The following is an 18450-nucleotide window of genomic DNA, read 5'->3' as shown; positions in this document are numbered from 1 at the left end:
CCAAATTGCTGGGATTATGGTAATGTAGCACAGTAAAGATCATTTTCTCCTTCAATGAGATAAAGCCATAAAGGACAGACATTTGGCTCTTCCTTCCTTCCTTTCTTTTTTAAAGATTATTTTATTGATTTTGAGAGAGAAAGGAAGGCAGAGGTAGAGAGAGAGAGAGAGAGAGAGAGAGAGAGAAAAACATCGATTGGCTGACTCCTGCATGCACCCTACTGGGGATGGAGCCTGAAACCCCAGCATGTGCCCCATCAGAATGGAACAGTGACCTCCTGGTTTATGGGTCAATGCTCAACCACTGAGCCACAGGGGTCCTGGCCTGAGTGTATTTAGTGAGTGCCTACTATATACCAACCATTGATTTAGCCAGTGATGGCGAACCTATGTCACCTCTGACAAGCGAATTCATTTTTTTGGTTGATTTTTCTTTGTTAAATAGCATTTAAGTATATAAAATAAATATCAAAAATATAAATCTTTTACTATGGTTGCAAATATGAAAAAATTTCTATATGTGACACGGCACCAAAGTTAAGTTAGGGTTTTTCAAAATGCTGACACGCCGAGCTCAAAAGGTTCGCCATCACTGCACTAAATGCTGCCGAGATACAGGTTTAATCAAAATAGGCAAAGCTCCTGCCCTTAGGAAACGTATTATCCTGTATAGATGTATTCTTTATTTTTTTTAAATCAACTTGAGGTTTGGCTTGCAAACAATAAAATGCATTTTTTTATTTCAATGAATTTTTGCACGTGCATACACCCATATAACGATCAACATAATCAAGATACAAAACATTTCCATCACCTCGGATTACCTAGTCCTATTCCAGTGAATCGTTTGACACCCCCAGCAGTCACTGTTCTGTTTTCTGTCGTTGTAGTTTAGATTTGTCTTTTTGTAGTTTCACATAGATGGAATCATACTCTTTTGCCCAAACTATGATTTCCTTTGCTCAACATAATTTATTCTGAGATGTGTTCCTGCATGTTAAGTAGCTCACCCGTTTGTTGATAATTACTATTAATTACATCGTATGGCTACGCCCCAAGTTCACCAGTTGATGAACATTTGGGTTGTGTCGAGCTTTTTGTCATTAAAAATAAAGCTATGAAAATTAATGTACAAGCACATTTTTATTCCTAAGTAAATACCTAGCAGTGGGATTGCTGGAACACTTAAGTGCATAACCTTATTGTAATTTACCAAAGTAGTTGTAACCATTTTGCATTCCCATCAGCAACAAGAAAGGTCCAGCTGCTCCACGCCCTAGTTAACATTTGGTGACTTCTTTTAAAGTTTAATGGGTATGTCGTGGTCAAGATGCGTTCCTTACCCGTACCAGGCTACTGACGTAACCCCACTTTGAAACTGACTCTTTTATTACAATTTTTGTAGGAGTTTAAAAGAAAATGGGCGGCTTGAGCCTGCAGATGTTGTGTTCCTATTTTTCCTCCAGAAACCCGCAGGCGCTCTCCAGAAAACATAAACCTGGTGCCGGGCAGCACTAGCTCCGTGGAACTGCAGGAGCCGGCTCTTCATTCCAGACTGCAATGCATAGGGTCTCCCGACGCCTCCATATTTTCTGGAGCCTCGCGTCACCTTTCTAAGAATTTCCCAGGGAGCCGCGCGGGGCGGGGCGGGGCGGGGCGGGGCGGGGCGGGCTGCGCCCCAGGCCCCGCCCCTTACTGGGACCCGCCCACTACCCTGGGACTGGGCCATAGACGGAGCAGGAAGGTATTTTCCGGTCTCGCGATTGGCGGTATTTACGCGAGAAGAAAAGACGGCAGCCATAGGCCGGACGGTGGCCGAGGCGAGGGAAGGGGTGTGGCCGGGCAGCGCGAAGTCCCGGAGGGTGAGGGAGGGGGGCGGGGTCGCGCGCTCCGGGCGTACGCATGCGCGCACGCAGCTAGGCGAGCGGAGTTAAGGGGAGGGGGCGGCAGCGGCGGCGGCAGGGGAGGCGTCGTTATTTCCGCGGTCTGCTCGGTGCCTGGCGGCGCGGGTGGCCACTGGAGTGGTAGGTAGGGACCGCCCGTGCGGAGCCATTGAGACTTCCTGTCTCCCGTGTCTGAGCGCTCAGACCCCGCTCTTGTGGCAGATCCTGGGGACGCCAGGTCACCCTGCGGCCCCGGCCCTACCGCCGCGCTTCAGGTAGGAGCTGGGGTTCCCGGACACCCGCTGCCCGCCGAGGCCCGGCCTTGATGGGTGTTACCGGGGCGAAGACCCGGGCCGTCGTGTGCCCGCACTCCGCGCGACAATAGCCCTGCCCTTGCTTTCGCGCCCTGTGGGGCCGGGGCGTGCTGACCCGGTCGGGAGGGGGTGCGCGTCCCCGCCTCAGGTGCACCCCTGCTCTGGGCCTGGCGTGGGGGACCCCACGGGGCGCTCCCGCGCGCCGCGCCTCTCGGCCAGGCTGTGCCGGGGTCCTGCGGGCTGGGAGAGGCGGCCCGTCGTCTCCTGGCAGGTGGGGGGTCACCCTCACCGGAGTCGTTGGGAGAGGGGACCCTGAAGGATGCCTTGGCCTGAGTCGAATGTCGGAAGCTCTGGAGTGGCTTCTGCTGGGGCCAGTGCTGGCATGAGGTGTGCTTTTCCTCCTGAGATAGTGAGCAGGCAAACTCTTTGTGAGCTCTGGTAGGTGGTTGGCTAAGTCGATGAGCCGCAGTGGTGGTAATGATTGTGAGACTTCATTGTATGAAGACATGTTTTTCCAATACCAGCCGCAAACTCAGGAGAGCTGGGCTGAAACACTTTGGTGAGATTTTCATCCCCGACTTAGGCACACAGGGGCTTGCAGATAGGCTGGCCCTGAAAACGACGTCCATCCCGTCTTTCACACCAGGTGTTAATTCTGCAGGCATCATGGTTATGAAAGCGTCCGTGGAAGACGATGATTCAGGATGGGAGCTCAGTATACCCGAAAAGATGGAAAAAAGCAGTGCAAACTGGGTGGACATCACTCAAGATTTTGAAGACGCTTGTCGAGGTGAGTTTGGATATTTGGATTGGAAGTTCAGAATCTGGGCAAAGGTAACATCAAATCTTGATTGTGATTTTGGCAGTGTCTCCGTAAATCAAGTCAGTAGATAAGTGTGCTTTATGTAAGTTTTGTTAACCACACTCATTCATTCTCTATCCTCTAGGTTTAACTTTCATTTAAAGCCAGTATATATATATATATATATATATATATATATATATATATATATGTATGTATATACATGTGTGTATATAATAGAGCATTAAATAAAGATGTTGAGGCACTTCTATTAAAATTTTCTTCACTTTTTAACTAAAGGTTAGAGTATTTAGCAATAATTTTGAACTGTGTAAATGGAATATGTTGACCTAAAGACAGTAGTATTATTGTCTGTTTGAGGTTTGAAAGTGATCAGATTATGTCATGTCCTGCTTAAGATCCTCCAGGGGCTTCCTGTTGCATATAGAATAAATTTCAACTTCTTCCCCATGGCCTTTATGATCTGGTGCCTGCCCACCACTCAGATATCTTTTTTTTTTTTTTTTTTAATTCTCACCTGAGGATATGTTTTTTTATTTTTATTTTTTTCCCCTCAGGGCCTAGGTTTTTATTTTATTTTTTCATATTTCAAGAAAAATGATCTTAAATATATAATAATGTTACATGCAATAAACACCAATTATTACAGAAAAACGATCTTAAATATTACATGCAGCAAACATTAATATTTCAAGGAAAAAAAAGAATTTTAAGTATAATAATATTACCAAAACTGTACTAACATAGTATGATATCACAAAAGTTGTAGGAAATATTAAAAATCTGCAAATAACAGGATTACTTCTATATTCTAAAATATTTTTCCCCCTGGCTCTATTTTTTGTTCATCAGTTTATGTTGTTCATTATGTTCCGCAAATGAGTGAGATCATGTGATATTTATCTTTCTCCAACTGGCTTATTTCGCTTAGCATTTTTTATTGATTTGAAAGAGAGAGAGAGAGAGAAACATCAACGTGACAGAAAAACATCAATCAGTTGCCTCCCAAACATGCCCCAACGGGGGATCGAACCCACAACCTGGGTATGTGCCCTTACTTGGGACTGGAACCCACCATCTTTCAAGGTACGGGACCACACTCCAACCAGCTGAGCCACATCAGTCAGGGCAAGATTTCATTTTTGTACCACTGTCCCACTGGGCTCATTTATGTTTAGTTGTGTTTTTTGTTTGTTGGTTGGTTTTTAAAATGTATTTTTATTGATTTCAGAGAGGAAGGAAGAGGGGGAGAGAGAGAGAAACCTCAATGATGAGAGAGAATCATTGGTCAGCTGCCTCCTGCACACCCCCCACTGAGGATCGAGCCTGCAACCTGGGCATGTGCCCTTGACCGGAATCAAACCTGGGACCCTTTAGTCAGAAGGCCAATGCTCTATCCAAGGAGCCAAACTGGTTAGGGCTGTGTTTAGTTTTAAATCCTTATCTTATTAAGCACTACAACATGGTCCTTCCTTCTTTGAATATTTTGCTTTTCATACCTTAAATTACTTTACCCCTAGGTCTTCGCGTAGCTGGCTCCCTCCTGAGCACTTAAAATGTTACCTCTCCAGTGAAGACTTGTCAAAACAACCAATCTAAGCAGATTCACCCCCTTCTAGCCAACTCCAGCTCAGTTAAATCACCCTGTTTTATTCTCTTCATAACATTTACCTACTGTCATAAATTATCATTTTCAGTTATTATTTATTATCAGTCTCACCCACTGGATTGTAACTCTGTGAGTGCAGAGATCTTGTCAGTAACCCCAGCACACAGAACATTTCCTGACATATAGTAAGTTCGATAAATGTTTGGGCATAAATGATTGGATAAATGAGCATGTTTGTATGAGGGGAAAGAGCCTTACTGAGGTGGGAGATTGAAAATAAGAGAAAGGAACAAAGAGTGAGAGCTTGAACTTTAAGAGAGAATTGGCTCAAAAACATGGTAGAGAAATTAACTTGGGGATGGGGGGAAATCTATATATATAAAAGGCTAATATGCAAAGTGTCCCCTCGGGCGTTTGACCCAGAGACCGGGAGTTTGATTGTTCACTATCACATGCACTGACCCCCAGGGGGCAGTGCAGAATGAAGGAAGGTCTCAGCCAGCAGCTGGGGAAGGGAGGCCCCAGCTGGCAGCCAGAAAGCCCCCATCAGCCCTAATTGCTGGCCAGGCCTAGGGACCCTACTCATGCACAAATTTTGTGCACCGGGCCTCTAGTAGGGACATAATGAGACAGGAGGAACTGAGGTTAGGATGTGAAGATACAGGTCTATTTCTAAGTGATGGAGAGGAATGGTGGAGGGATTCACACCTTGATGGCTTCTACATTAGTGAGCAAGAAGGTTAGGTCTTTGGTGGTGAAGTAGGGTGTTTTTAGAACAGTGCTCTTAAGGAGAGGAGTGAAGACTTGGAGCAGCTGCAGATGGAAAGGGAGCCAGTTGAATATAAGCAGAATGATAAATCATGTGCCTACCCTTTTACTCTTAAAATATGTGTTCAATTAAAATATGCCTAAGAGAGAGAGTGGAAAGAACATTAGACTGGGAGTTGGGTGATTGCCCATGTACTGGTATGGGCAATCTAAGGAAGAGAGAAAGAAGTGTAAGTTACAGTGTAGTTTTTGTACTCAGAGATCTTAGACTATTAGTGGATCTCATACCTATCATCTTGCACTGATTTTAAGTGATCTATATTAAAGGGCTGTTATTATGAACCTAAATGGGAAAGGTTTTATGACATACATATGGCTTAAGTTGGGGCTTAAAGAAATGGTTGAGTTTCTCTAAGTCAGTGGTTCTCAACCTTGGCTGCACATTAGAATCACCTGGGAATCTTTTTAAAATCCTGATTTCTGGGCCTCATCCTCCAGAAATTCTGTTTCTTTGTTATGGGGTGGGGCCACAACATTAGTAACAAAGAAACAGAATTTCCGGAGGATGAGGCCCAGAAATCAGGATTTTAAAGAGATTCCCAGGTGATTCTAATGTGCAGCCAAGGTTGAGAACCACTGCTCTAAGTGAACATAGGGAATTATTCCAGTGGTTCTCAACCTTCTGGCCCTTTAAATACAGTTCCTCATGTTGTGACCCAACCATAAAATTATTTTCGTTGCTACTTCATAACTGTAATGTTGCTACTGTTATGAATCGTAATGTAAATATCTGATATGCAAGATGGTCTTAGGGGACCCCTGTGAAAGGGTCGTTCGACCGCCAAAGGGGTCGCGACCCACAGGTTGAGAACCGCTGTTCTAGACTGAGATGAACCATTAGAGTCAGATACAGTTTTTATGTTTGAGGAACAGTGAATAATTTTGCTTCCTGATGGAAGGACCTCAAGTAGGAGATATGGTTTAATCTCTGCTTCAGTGTGGATTGAGAGAGGGTAGCATGTCATTTTGTTGCCAACATCAAACCATCCTATTAACTTCTCCATAATTACCTCTTGAATTTTCTCAAGTGGCACAAATGTGAGGTGTACTTCTTGAAACTAAAAAGTTGATATAGAACTAATTGTCATTTACATGTAGATTTAGAACTAAAGGCTTTTGGCAGTTCGGGACTGGTGCCAGGTGCCGGCAGCGGGTGCGAGCGCCAGGTGGGACTGTGGCATGCGGGAGCAAAGAATTTTCAGTAACCACCAGAGGCCCACCCCAATGACAGTGACCGGCACCCCGCCTTGGTCTGGCGCCCCCGCTCACCTACTCCACCATCCCACTACAGTTGATGCCTGCCATGTTCCACACTCTGCCACCTGCTGCCGACACCCGCCATATTCCACACATGTCCCCAGGTGGTCAGTGCATGTCAGTGACCAGTTGTTTGGTTGTTCCACTGTTCGGTTTATTTGCATATTAGGGTTTTATATATATGGATAGACTATAGGCCCAGTGCACGAAATTTGTGCACTGGTAGGGTCCCTAGCGGCTGCCAGCTGCCGGCCAGGGCCTCCCTCCCTTCCCCGGTGGCCAGCTGCTGCTGGCTCCCTCCCTTTCCCCAGCCGGCCCCGACCCCTGGTCAAACTCCTGGACAACTCCCAGTCAAGGTGACAATTTGCATACTATGCCTTTATTATATGGGATATTTTTATTGCAGAGAGGAAGAGAAAGATAGAAACATCAATGATGAGAGAGAATCATTGATCAACTGCCTCCTGCATGCCCCCCACTGAGGATCGAGCCCACAACCAGGCATGTGCCCTTGACCAGAATCCAACCCAGGAACCTTCAGTCTGCAGGCCAAAGCTTTATTGACTAAGCCATTTTCTTCTCTCTTTGATGGCTTAGTTCCCGCCTTACCAGCTCATTGATATTACTTGGAGTACTTTAAAACCACTGCATAAGCCCCACCCCTAGTTGGTTTGGGGTGCTGCTTGGACTGAAATTTTCAAATGCTCCCCAGTTGATACTAATATGCAGTTGCAGTTGAGAACTGCTTTATAGAGGATGAACAGTGTTTTCATTAGCTGTTTATGCAAGTGTTTTCTATATTATTTAACTAAAATATAATTAAAAAATAGTTTTAACACTTTCAAAGATAAAAGACATTAGATTGACACCAACTGGTTTAAAAACAACCTGAGAAATAGCAGTTCTATAAAAAAGTTTATTTAAGGGAACACTAGTGATTTTTTAAAATGAGGTTGATAATTCTAATTGGATTATTTTGGCCCTTGATGGGTTGCTTATTAATTCTTAAAAGTTTAGTTTATGGTTAATATTTAAATGTTCACTGTGTAGAAGCCATTGAGTTAGTAATTGAGTAGAAATAATACAACCATATCTTAGAAAACTAATGCAAGCACATTTTTCAGGTACTAGCATTTTGTTTTATTTTTTTCTTAGCATTTAAAGGATTTTTCTCTTTGTTTCTTTTAGAATTAAAGTTGGGAGAACTGCTTCATGATAAGCTGTAAGTATATTGTGCCCTAAGTATTTGTTTTTTCTCATGTGCAGTAGTGTTCCTTGAAGTCTGAGTAATTTTATATTGAAAGCTATAAAAGTAAAACTAATTATAAATATATCTTTAACCTTAGTGAACTATATAGGTTCAGCAGACCCTAGTTTGTGATATGAAATGTTTGTGTCAGTGGTTAGAGAGTCAGTCTGTGGACCAAAGGGCCTCAGGTTTGATTCTGGTCAAGGACACGTACCTGAGTAACAGGTTCGATCCACAACCCTGGTTGGAGTGCATGCAGGAGGCAACTAATCGATGTGTCTCTCTCACACAGGTGTTTCTTTCTCTCTCTCCCCTCCAAAAGCTAATATGCTAATATACCCAGTCCCTCTGGTATAGAGTTTCCAAAATGCTGTTGACCATGGAAACTTTATTTCATGGAATCTTCATAGGACTAATGTTCTACAAAAAATACTTTGGCGCATTATGTGGATTACAGAGTCCCATATATTTGTTCAGTATACATTCATAAACAAAAAATAGCACAGGCTCTCTAGAGGCCATAACTACTAGGGAACATAAACACTAAGCGTTCTCAGGACTCTCAATTGAGCATGTAAAATTGGTAAGGGTCTCCAGACTGCCAGCCATAGGATTAATTAAATTCTGTAATTTATATATACAGAAGACAATTTTTAAAATCCTCAAACTGCATCATACAGATATTGTGCTGAAGCACAGTTCAGTAGAATAGAAGGGACCAGAGAGATTTGAAATACAGCCTCCCTTTACTGGAGTAAAGCGAGTTTACATCATGCTTCCCCTCTTTCTCATAGGAGGTCTCCAACTCTGAGAAAGCAGGCGGAGCAAGCACCTCCTGAGGGTGACTGTGTGCTCCCTTTACCCCAGCCAGTTCCAGCCTCTATACCTTTGTACACCCTTTTCCTTTCACCCTTACTTTCCCTTACCTACTTTGCCTAGCTAAATATTTGCCCTGCTTGGTTATTCAATTATTTCATGTGTGCATGTCTATCTTTCCAAAAAATGTTTTTAAGGCCCTGATGACAAGAACTGATTCTAGCTTAGGGCCAAACCTTTATGAAATATTGCTATAATTGTTATATCTAAATGACATGACTACAAGAGATTTTGTTTATCACTTATATTTGAACAAAATTCCACTTAGATAGATATCCTGAGAAATTGGACTCTAATCTGAGGCTCCTGGTTCTGTTTTTTTGTTTTGTTTGTTTGTTTAATGGTTTATTTTTAAATGTTAACATAGGTTCTGATTCTCTAAGATGCTACTTTCTTAAAACTTAAAGAAGCAGCAGGAAGAAGGAAAATTGGTGACCTTAGAGACCTTAGGTGAAGTGTTGATGTTACTAGAAGCAAAGTTCCAGAGCTGTGCTATCCAGTAACCACACATGGCTATCAGCTGGCCCAAATTGAAATGTGGCATAATATATGCATTGGAATAAAAACCTTAGTATGCAAAAAAGAATGCAAAATATCTCACTAGTAATTTTAAATACTAAGGATCAATTAAAAAAACTTTTGGACATATTGAGTTAAGACATGTTATTAAAATCAATTTTATCTATTTCTTTTTACTTTTTTGTGTGGCTACTAGGAAAGTTATAATTATCTCTATGGCTCACATTATATTTCTGTTGATCATTGCTGCTCTAGTGTTTTGAGCACCCAAGACTAAAACGTGGTCCAAATATTAAATGTGACTACTAATTTATAAAACCTAGTTTCATTTTTTTTCAAGTTCATAGTGCTGAAAGAAAAACCCAACAATAATAAAGTTGAAATAGGTCAGTTGATGTCTTTTCCAAAAATTTCTAATGCCCAGCCTATTGAAAGAAGTGCAAAATTCATCTTTTGTTTTCTCTTCCACAGTGCATGTAAAGTAATTTCATTGACAAGTACATGGAAGAATTTTTGTGTTATAGGAAGGTTATTTAATTGAAGCGTTAGCAAGTTGGAAAGACTTAAATATTAAGTACATAAAATAATGAAGTTATTTTAAGTACTATTATAATTTTTTACCATTGTGGAAATCTGGATAAGCTTCTAGTTCAGAAACAATTTGTGGGCTCAATTTTTTTATTTGTAGATTTGGACTTTTTGAAGCCATGTCTGCCATTGAAATGATGGATCCCAAGATGGATGCTGGCATGATTGGAAACCAAGTTAATCGAAAAGTTCTCAATTTTGAACAAGCTATCAAGGTAGTCACCATTGTGCTTTTTGTGTTTTCTTTTATTATTTGTTATTCACATTTTAAAACATTTTTGGTTAGTAATGAAAATGAAACTTAGTGTATTACTTAAAGTTTAATTTTCTAAGAGTATCTCAGATATATAAATGAGTTATTTATAACTTTTAGTTATCTCTTTCTATGGAAATCTGAAAATTATTTAAGGTCTTCATTAAAAGTTTGCTCTAATTTTGTGTGTGCATTATAAAAATTGATTTTTGAAAGCATTTGAGTATATATTCAAATGCCAGAGTAATTGGCTTAAGGATTAAATTTTATCTATTAATATATTATTTTTTATTATATATTTTTTAATCCTTACCTGAGGATATGTTTTCATTGATTTTTAGAGGGAAGGAAGGGAGAGACAGAGAAACATCAATGTGAGAAGTATCCATCAGTTGCCTCCTGTACTCCCTCTGACCAGGGATCAAACCCATAACCTATCTATTACATATTAAATAAAATGCTTGTGGCATGCCGGAACCGGTTTGGCTCAGTGGATAGAGCGTCGGCCTGCGGACTCAAGGGTCCCAGGTTCGATTCCGGTCGGGGGCATGTGCCTTGGTTGGGGGCACATCCCCGGTGGGGAGTGTGCAAGAGGCAGCTGATCGATGTTTCTCTCTCATTGATGTTTCTAACTCTCTATCCCTCTCCCTTCCTCTCTGTAAAAAATCAATAAAATATATTTTTTTAAAAAAATGCCTGTGGCAGTGAATTTGAAATTTACTCATTGAGAATTGATTTAGAAATTCATTCATAGTTACCACAGAGTTTAATTTTGCATATTTTATGAAAAAAATTTGCTAAGTAAATGGATATTGTAAACAAAATTTGTAAGTAGTATAATTAACCAACTTAAGGGAAGTATATTTTTTTAAATGTTTATTTTGTTCTTTGTAAGTTTTGATTCATTAAAATGATTCATGTTAATGCTTGAAACTAATTTGAACTGCTTTTAAAATACTTGTTAGTTTGGCTTTTCAGTTCTTTATAAAGTCCTTTATTCTGTTTCAAATGAAAGAGGCTTGGATTTTTCTTACTGAAGACCTGTTTCAGATATATTACTTTTAAGAATACAGAGTTAATTTGGCATCTTAGTTTTATCAGATGGTGAGATAGAGTGCTCTTAGTATTGCTATTTCTAAATACTTAATTTTTGAAAGCCAAAATGCATGGATCTGATATAGCATTTGCAAAATGCTACTGTACATAAATTTTGAAAACTTCTGTTTATATGTCATATTTCCCCTCCTTTTTTAGGATGGTACCATTAAAATTAAAGACCTCACCTTGCCGGAATTGATAGGGATAATGGATACATGTTTTTGCTGTTTGGTAAGAATCAAAGTAACACTATTGGTTAATTTTAAAACTATGACTTACCTGAATCTTTAAAAGTATACACACTGATGTTGAGTATGAAATATATGTAATGCTTGGCCTAGTAAGGTGTACAAAAGATTGACAGGCCAAGTTACGCTATAGGAAATAGTATTTTATCTACTCATCTGGTGATTTTAAAATCTCAGTTTCTGGAAAAGGGGATATTTTCTTTCTAGTGAAGATAATAGTGTAGCTATTACCCTAAGGACCCTTTTTGTTCTCAAGGTACCCAGGGAAACAAATCTGTAACTGAAAGGTTCCATAAAGAAGCATAGAATTGAAACAAAGATTTTGGATTGGCTTTGGAGAGATTTTTCCTAATCTAGAGTGAATTATACGAAACTGGCCATGGTTTTGAAGATGAAGAAAATTTTGTGGTGCTTTCTATATGCTGGATAAGTTGTCTTCCCTAAACAGTATTGATTAATTGTGGCAAAATTCTCATTTGTACTGCTTTTCTTTTTTTCTTTTTTTTTCCCACTTTTTAACCATCCTTTTTAAATTTTTAAATTATTATCTTAGAAATATGTAAATTTTATTCATTTGGTCATTTAGTAAGTCTTCCTTGCCAGTGTAAAAATAAGTACTTCTATATTTTTCACTTAGGTCTTATATCAGCTCTATTCAATATCTGATATAATCTTATTTGCCTAGGATTACATTGCTAGGAAGGGGCATAACCAAAGTCTTGATCCTGATCCTTCTTCCCCCAAAGCTGTTTCTTTCCCTCAAAGATATCTTTCTTACTTTTTAGCAGTTTACAGTCCCATAGGTCAAATGGAGGCAAGAGGGAGGATTTTTGTCAAAGTTGAGCAACCGTTATTAGTATGAGATTCTTGGGTCTGTAGCTAAGAGTTTGGCCTTTAATAAGCAGATGGCTTTTAGTCTGGAAAATCTTCTGCATACTGGTAATACAAAATACATACCTTAATTATAGTAATTTTCATATGCATTTCTCATTTTGTAATGCAGCAGTATGTGTCTTGCTCTATTGCAGAATTCTTGGACTTAATGTAAAATATAATTATATAAAACTTGGACAAAATTATTTACACTCTCTGACTTTGTTTTTTTATATGTAAAAGGAGAAAAATATCATTCTCCTCAAAGTGTTAGGAAATGAGATAGAATATATGAAAATAGCATAGCACTTGGGGCATAATAGTTACTCAGTTTTGGCTGCTATAGATATTCCCAGCTTTGAGCACATGGTTCCTGGCCCATTGTAACTACTCAGTAAAATAGTGTTGAATGATTTTTTTTGTGTTTTATTTTATTTTATTTTTAATATATTTTATTGATTTTTTACAGAGAGGAAGGGAGAGAGATAGAGAGCTAGAAACATTGATGAGAGAGAAACATCGATCAGCTGCCTCCCGCACACTCCCCACTAGGGATATGCCGGCAACCCAGGTACATGCCCCCGACCGGAATCAAACCTGGGACCCTTCAGTCCGCAGGCCGACGCTCTATCCACTGAGCCAAACCAGTTTCGGCTTTTTTGTGTTTTAGAAAGATTCATCTCGTTGGGGATATTGAATTAGAGATGGGGGGGGGGGCAATAAAACCATTGTATGTTTCTTGTGGTAATACTAGATGAGATAAGAAGAGCTGAATGAGTGAGTTGGGACCTAGTTCTAAAATTGTAAATTCCCTAGTTTATGGATTTTTATTGACTGCATGGGGAATTGATTGCATTTGGATGCCATATTTGGAGATACTTAATTTCATTAGTTTCAAGTATATTGCAAACTTGAATTATATATAAGAATGCTTTCCATATTTATATCTTTTAGCTAATCATATTTATGGTATGTGACTCTTAAAAGACTTTAGTCAATGAAAAGTGAATTCTAACTTTTTTGTCTTTACTGACCTTCCCTTTAATCACCTTTTAAATCTTGTTATTAATATTATATTTACTTGGGTCTGTGGCACTTTGGTCTTTGACTGTTGGATCAGTTTAGACTTTGCAGACTCTGTCACTTTAAACATATGCATTGTTTTATTTCTTTATAGATAACATGGTTAGAAGGCCACTCCTTGGCACAGACAGTCTTTACATGTCTTTACATTCATAATCCAGACTTTATAGAAGATCCTGCCATGAAAGCTTTTGCTCTTGGAATCTTGAAAATCTGTGACATTGCAAGGGAAAAAGTAAATAAAGCTGCTGTATTTGAAGAGGTAAGATTTTGTAATTGTAAGTGTGAGATACCATTTATTTATTTATTTATTGTCTAAAGTTTTACATATGTCTCCTTTTTCGCTGTTTGACCCCTCCCTCCCCCCACAGCCATTCCCACCCTGTGCAAGCCCCCATCGCCGCAGTGTCTGTGTCCATTGGTTATGGTAATATGCATACGTACAAGTCCTTTGGTTGCTCTCTACCCTCCCCCCCCCCCCCCCCCCCCGCCACTTGTCTGGATTATTTTAGCCAATATATATGTAAATAGCAATAGCACAGTTTTAAAAATTGTTTTATCTATACATGTTACAAAAATATGTATCATATAATCATTTAAATACATAACAGTGAATAAGCTTCAGGGATTTAAATTGCAAATAATGGGGTAAAAAAAGGTATCTCTTATTGTTGTTGTTAAGAAATACCATTTTTTAACCCATTATTTGCAATTTAAATCCCTGAAGCTTATTCACTGTTATGTATTTAAATGATTATATGATACATATTTTTGTAACATGTATAGATAAAAACAATTTTTAAAACTAGTGCTATTGCTATTGCTATTTACATATATATTGGCTAAAATAATCCAGTTCTAAGAAAGGACTTTCATCCTAGGGTATGTTCTTTCTATCAGTACCATTCGTTGAGTATCCATTATGTGCAGAGTACTTTGTTCTGGCTATTGTGGAGATTCACAAAGAAAATAAAAGAGCCAACCTCTGCACTCAAGTTTCTTATAAACTATAATTTAAGAGTGCTTTACTTTCAGGCTTTAGATGAGAGAGAACTAAAGAAAACAAAAATATGAGGAATATTTTAGGGCAGCGATTTTCAATCTTTTTCATCTTGTGGCACACATGAACTAATTGTGCGGCACACCAAAAAATATAATTTTTCTGCCCATCTGACCAAAATAAAGGTATAATTTTGAGTCATTCACACCAGACGGCTATTGTTGTGTTGGCTGTTATCTTTTTTTTATTTGACAAGCTAAGGGAAAAGAGGTCAGTGCCCCTGACTAAATAGTCAGATGTTGAATGGATTAAAAATTATTGTGGCACATTGGTTGAAAATCACTGTTTTAGAGTATAAACATTTTCTTAAAGTTAGTACTAGGCACCTTGCCCTGGGAAAGTGTTCTGAGGTTATATTTTTCTCCTTATAGAAAATAAGGTTTCAGATGCTGATAATTTTAAGGGAAAATGTGATAGCATTTGAGATTATTGGTAAACTAGAGGCTCAGCACATGAAATTTGTGCACAGGGGGAGGAGTGTCTCTCAGCCTGGCCTGTGCCCTCTCGTAGTCTGGGACCCCTCGGGGGATGTCTGCCTGCTGGCTTAGGCCTAATCCCCAAGGGGAGCGGGCATAAGCCAGCAGTTGGACATCCCTCTCGCAGTCTGGGGGCCCTCCTTACCGCCCGCCTGCTCGCTGCTCCTCACCACTCGGCTCGCTGCTCCTTAGCGCTGCTGCTGCGGAGGCAGGAGAGGCTGCGGTCTCCAGCCGTGAGCCTGGCTTCTGGCTGAGCAGCGCTCCCCATGTGGGAGCTCACTGACCACCAGGGGGCAGCTCCTGTGTTGAGCATTTGCCCCCTGGTGGTCAGTGCACATCCTAGTGACTGGTCGTTCTGGTCATTTTGCTGTAATGGTCACTTAGCCTTTTATTATATAGATGATTATTTAATTTTTCCCTTTGTTGAGACTAGTAACTTTCTTTTTAACATTGTTGTTGATCCAAAATCAATATCTTAGACTCCTACAGTAGTCCAGTGTATAGTATGTAAAGCTTTTCTAAATAATGTTATGTATGTGAGAATAATTAAGTATATACCTAACATGATTGTCCACATTTAAATGTATGGCTTGTGTGTTGTCTATGAAATAACTGTCAACTTTTTATATATTCATTGTTTATTTAGCTACATATTTGAATTGACATGGGTACAGTTATGGAAAATCTAATCCATCGGGTAGAATTACTTAAAAGATTAGTTTAAGTTAATAAGTGAGAAGGGAAATACAAATTATTTTAAGTAGTTACATTCTCAAAGGACATCAAAGGTCAGTGGGGCAGAGAAATGATTCATTTGAAAAATGGTACTGGAACAATTGATTAGCAACCTTGAAAATTAACTTACCATTTTAAATCTGCGTTAGTCATTTTGGGCTGCTATAACAATACCATAGACTAGTTGGCTTTTAAACAACAGCAATATATTTCTCACTGTTCTGGAGGCTAAATCAGCTAAGATCAGCGTCTGGTGAGTGCCTGCTTCCTGGTTCTTAGACAGCCATCTTTATTTTACACTGTGTCAACACATGGTAGAAGAGGAGAGGGAGCTCTCAGGGGTCCTTCTTATGACGAATGACGTTAATCCCAAAGGCCCCACATCATAATACCATCACATTGGGGTTTAGGATTTAACATACGGATTTGGGTGGGGTTGGGGGAAGGTGGTTAACAACATCAAAATAAATTGCAGATAGATGGAATGTTTTAAGTGTTAAAAAGTTTTTAAAAACCAGAAGATAGTTCACAAAGTAAAATGGCCTTTATACATAAGATGCTTAAACTTACTTAAGAGAAATACAGATTATAAGTATACCATTTTTAACCCATTATTGGCAAAGATTACAAGATTTTTTATAATACTCCATGTCGATGAGAATGGGAAAACAGGCACTCACATACTGTGTATGTTTGATATGAATGGTCATTGTTTCCCTCCAAACTTGACCGATTTTCCAGATAAATTTGTCTCAGTTTTATAATTAGGAATAAAAAAAGATTACTTAGTAAATGTCCTTAAGAGATATGGTAATGAACAGAAAAAAAAGGGGACATCTGCAATACTTTCAGCAATAAAGTTAATTTTTTTAAAAAGAGAGATTTGGTAATGAATAAATAATGACATAATCATTTTTTTGTTCGAAATAATGTTTCTGAAGTTCCTAAGTGCTGGTGTATTTTGTTCTCAGATTATGTCTCTGTTTTATTTTAACTCCTGAACTGGATACATTTTCAAGCTGTGTAAAAATATTTCTTTCTTAATATCTTGCTCACACATTCAAAATGGGAACCATAATCGCCCCCCCCCAATTAGACCACTTTTCCTCTTGCATTCTGTATCTTGCAAAATGGTTTCTAGAATGTTATCTTTGATTAAAAAAATTTTTTTTAACCTTCTGTATCCAGGTTCTTTTTATCTTGCAGATACCTTGAATCTGGGCTCTGTTTTTCTTTGTTCCTGCTTTAGTTCATGCCTTTGTTAGCTTTAGGTTTAGGCAGAACTCTTCTTTCTGGCCTGATCTTTCTCTCTAGTTCATTCTCTACTTGACCCTCTTAAAAGTAGGTAATTTGGTCATGTTCACTTTTGCTATTTAAAAATTTTCCTTGGGGTTTGGGTTTTAATAAAAGTAATAATACTTGCACATAGTCAAATAGCCCACAAGTCTTATAGTGAGAAATTACAGTTCTCTGTTCTTCTTATCCATTCTGTCATTATATTCTTTTAGCTTTTTCCTACTACTTATTTCCATATTTCTGGATAATAGGCTTATATTCTAATTTCTGGATTTAAGGACTTAACAGTTTTTAGCAATGGTATATCAGTACATCTTTGGCAGGTATTTGGCATTTTTACATTACCCTCTCCCCTACCCTAAATAGGAATTCAATTTTTGGTTAAATCATTATTTATTGCTGACATTATTGTGATTATTTAAATATTAATGACAGATGAGCCAAACTAGTGTATGCCTACATTTCCTTTCTCGTTTTTGTTTTTCTCCCCCTGGCATATTATTGTTCAGCTGATCCTAATATTATTCTCTTCCATTATTTCATGCTAGTGCACAGGATGTGCCTTCTGGCTCTTACGCTTTCTCTCTCTCTCTCTTTCTCTTTCTCTCTCTCTTTCAAGTTTTAAAACTTTATTTCCATATTTTTTAAATTGTTCATTAAAATCATTTTAACAACAACAAAAAAAGGCACTCTAATTAAACTGATGATTAAAATCATTTTAACAACAACAAAAAAAGGCACTCTAATTAAACTGCATTTTACAGACTGTAGGACACCTTGGACCAGCTTGGTTTTTACTCTAGATTTCACTGTCGTCCACCCAGCTTCTTCCTTCACCAACATGCAAGTTCTTTTCCTTCCCTGCCTGCCAGACAGACAGATGGGAGAGGCAGGTACAGCCTTCACTGTCAGTAGTTCTTTGATGTGAAAAGGGGCAGGAGTCATTTAAACTGATCCAACCTCTTTACATCTTACAAACTTAAACAGCTAAAATAAGAAAAATCAGAAGGCAGTGCTTGTGGAATATACAGTGCATATTGGTGGTTTGTGCATAGTATTGGCAGTTTGTGTCTCATTATGATTTGCCTGCTGGCTTCCGCTGTTCAATGGTTTCTTTTGAAGGCAGTGGATTTTTCTCTTGTGTTTCTGTCTTCAATTTCAGCCTATCAAATTTCTCAATCTGAGACATGTTGGGTTTGATAGGCATGGTTGCAGAGGAAGAGTTCTGGAGGGCACAAGTGTCACACAAGTTTCACAGGGCCAAAATCAAGGTACTGAGGGCTGTGTCCTTTCCAGGGGCTTTAGCGAATGTTCTGCTTTCTTGCCTTTTGCCACTTCTAGAAGCCTCCTGCATTTCCATCCTTAAAGCCAGCAACTCTGCA

At 39.2% G+C, this 18450-nt stretch overlaps 2 protein-coding genes across 4 annotated transcripts in view; one reads left to right on the top strand and one right to left on the bottom strand.

Moving 5' to 3' along the window:
- The first annotated feature begins 1935 nt into the window (after positions 1-1935).
- The window catches only part of NAA35 (N-alpha-acetyltransferase 35, NatC auxiliary subunit), a 46760-nt gene continuing 30245 nt past the window's right edge, over positions 1936-18450 (top strand). Inside the window, exons 1-6 of one of the 3 annotated variants that reach the window (XM_070431405.1) lie at positions 1936-2158; positions 2859-2987; positions 7903-7936; positions 10047-10161; positions 11454-11528; positions 13596-13763. In XM_070431405.1, coding sequence (XP_070287506.1) covers positions 2864-2987; positions 7903-7936; positions 10047-10161; positions 11454-11528; positions 13596-13763 — 516 coding nt within the window. In that variant the 5' untranslated portion in view covers positions 1936-2158; positions 2859-2863. Of the gene's footprint in view, positions 2159-2843; positions 2988-7902; positions 7937-10046; positions 10162-11453; positions 11529-13595; positions 13764-18450 lie in introns of those variants that run through there. The other 2 variants (XM_070431406.1, XM_070431407.1) reach the window with 2 other exon arrangements.
- On the bottom strand, positions 18144-18275 carry LOC139020506 (thymosin beta-4-like). Its single transcript, XM_070430143.1, has one exon. It carries the CDS (start codon positions 18273-18275, stop codon positions 18144-18146), a length of 132 nt encoding a protein of 43 aa, XP_070286244.1.

Source organism: Myotis yumanensis, unplaced genomic scaffold (genome assembly GCF_028538775.1).
Source record: "Myotis yumanensis isolate MYYU_CA2020_CCGP unplaced genomic scaffold, mMyoYum1.0.hap1 SCAF_12, whole genome shotgun sequence".
NCBI classification, from domain to species: Eukaryota; Metazoa; Chordata; class Mammalia; order Chiroptera; family Vespertilionidae; genus Myotis; species Myotis yumanensis.
This window is presented reverse-complemented; position numbering and strand designations above follow the sequence as displayed.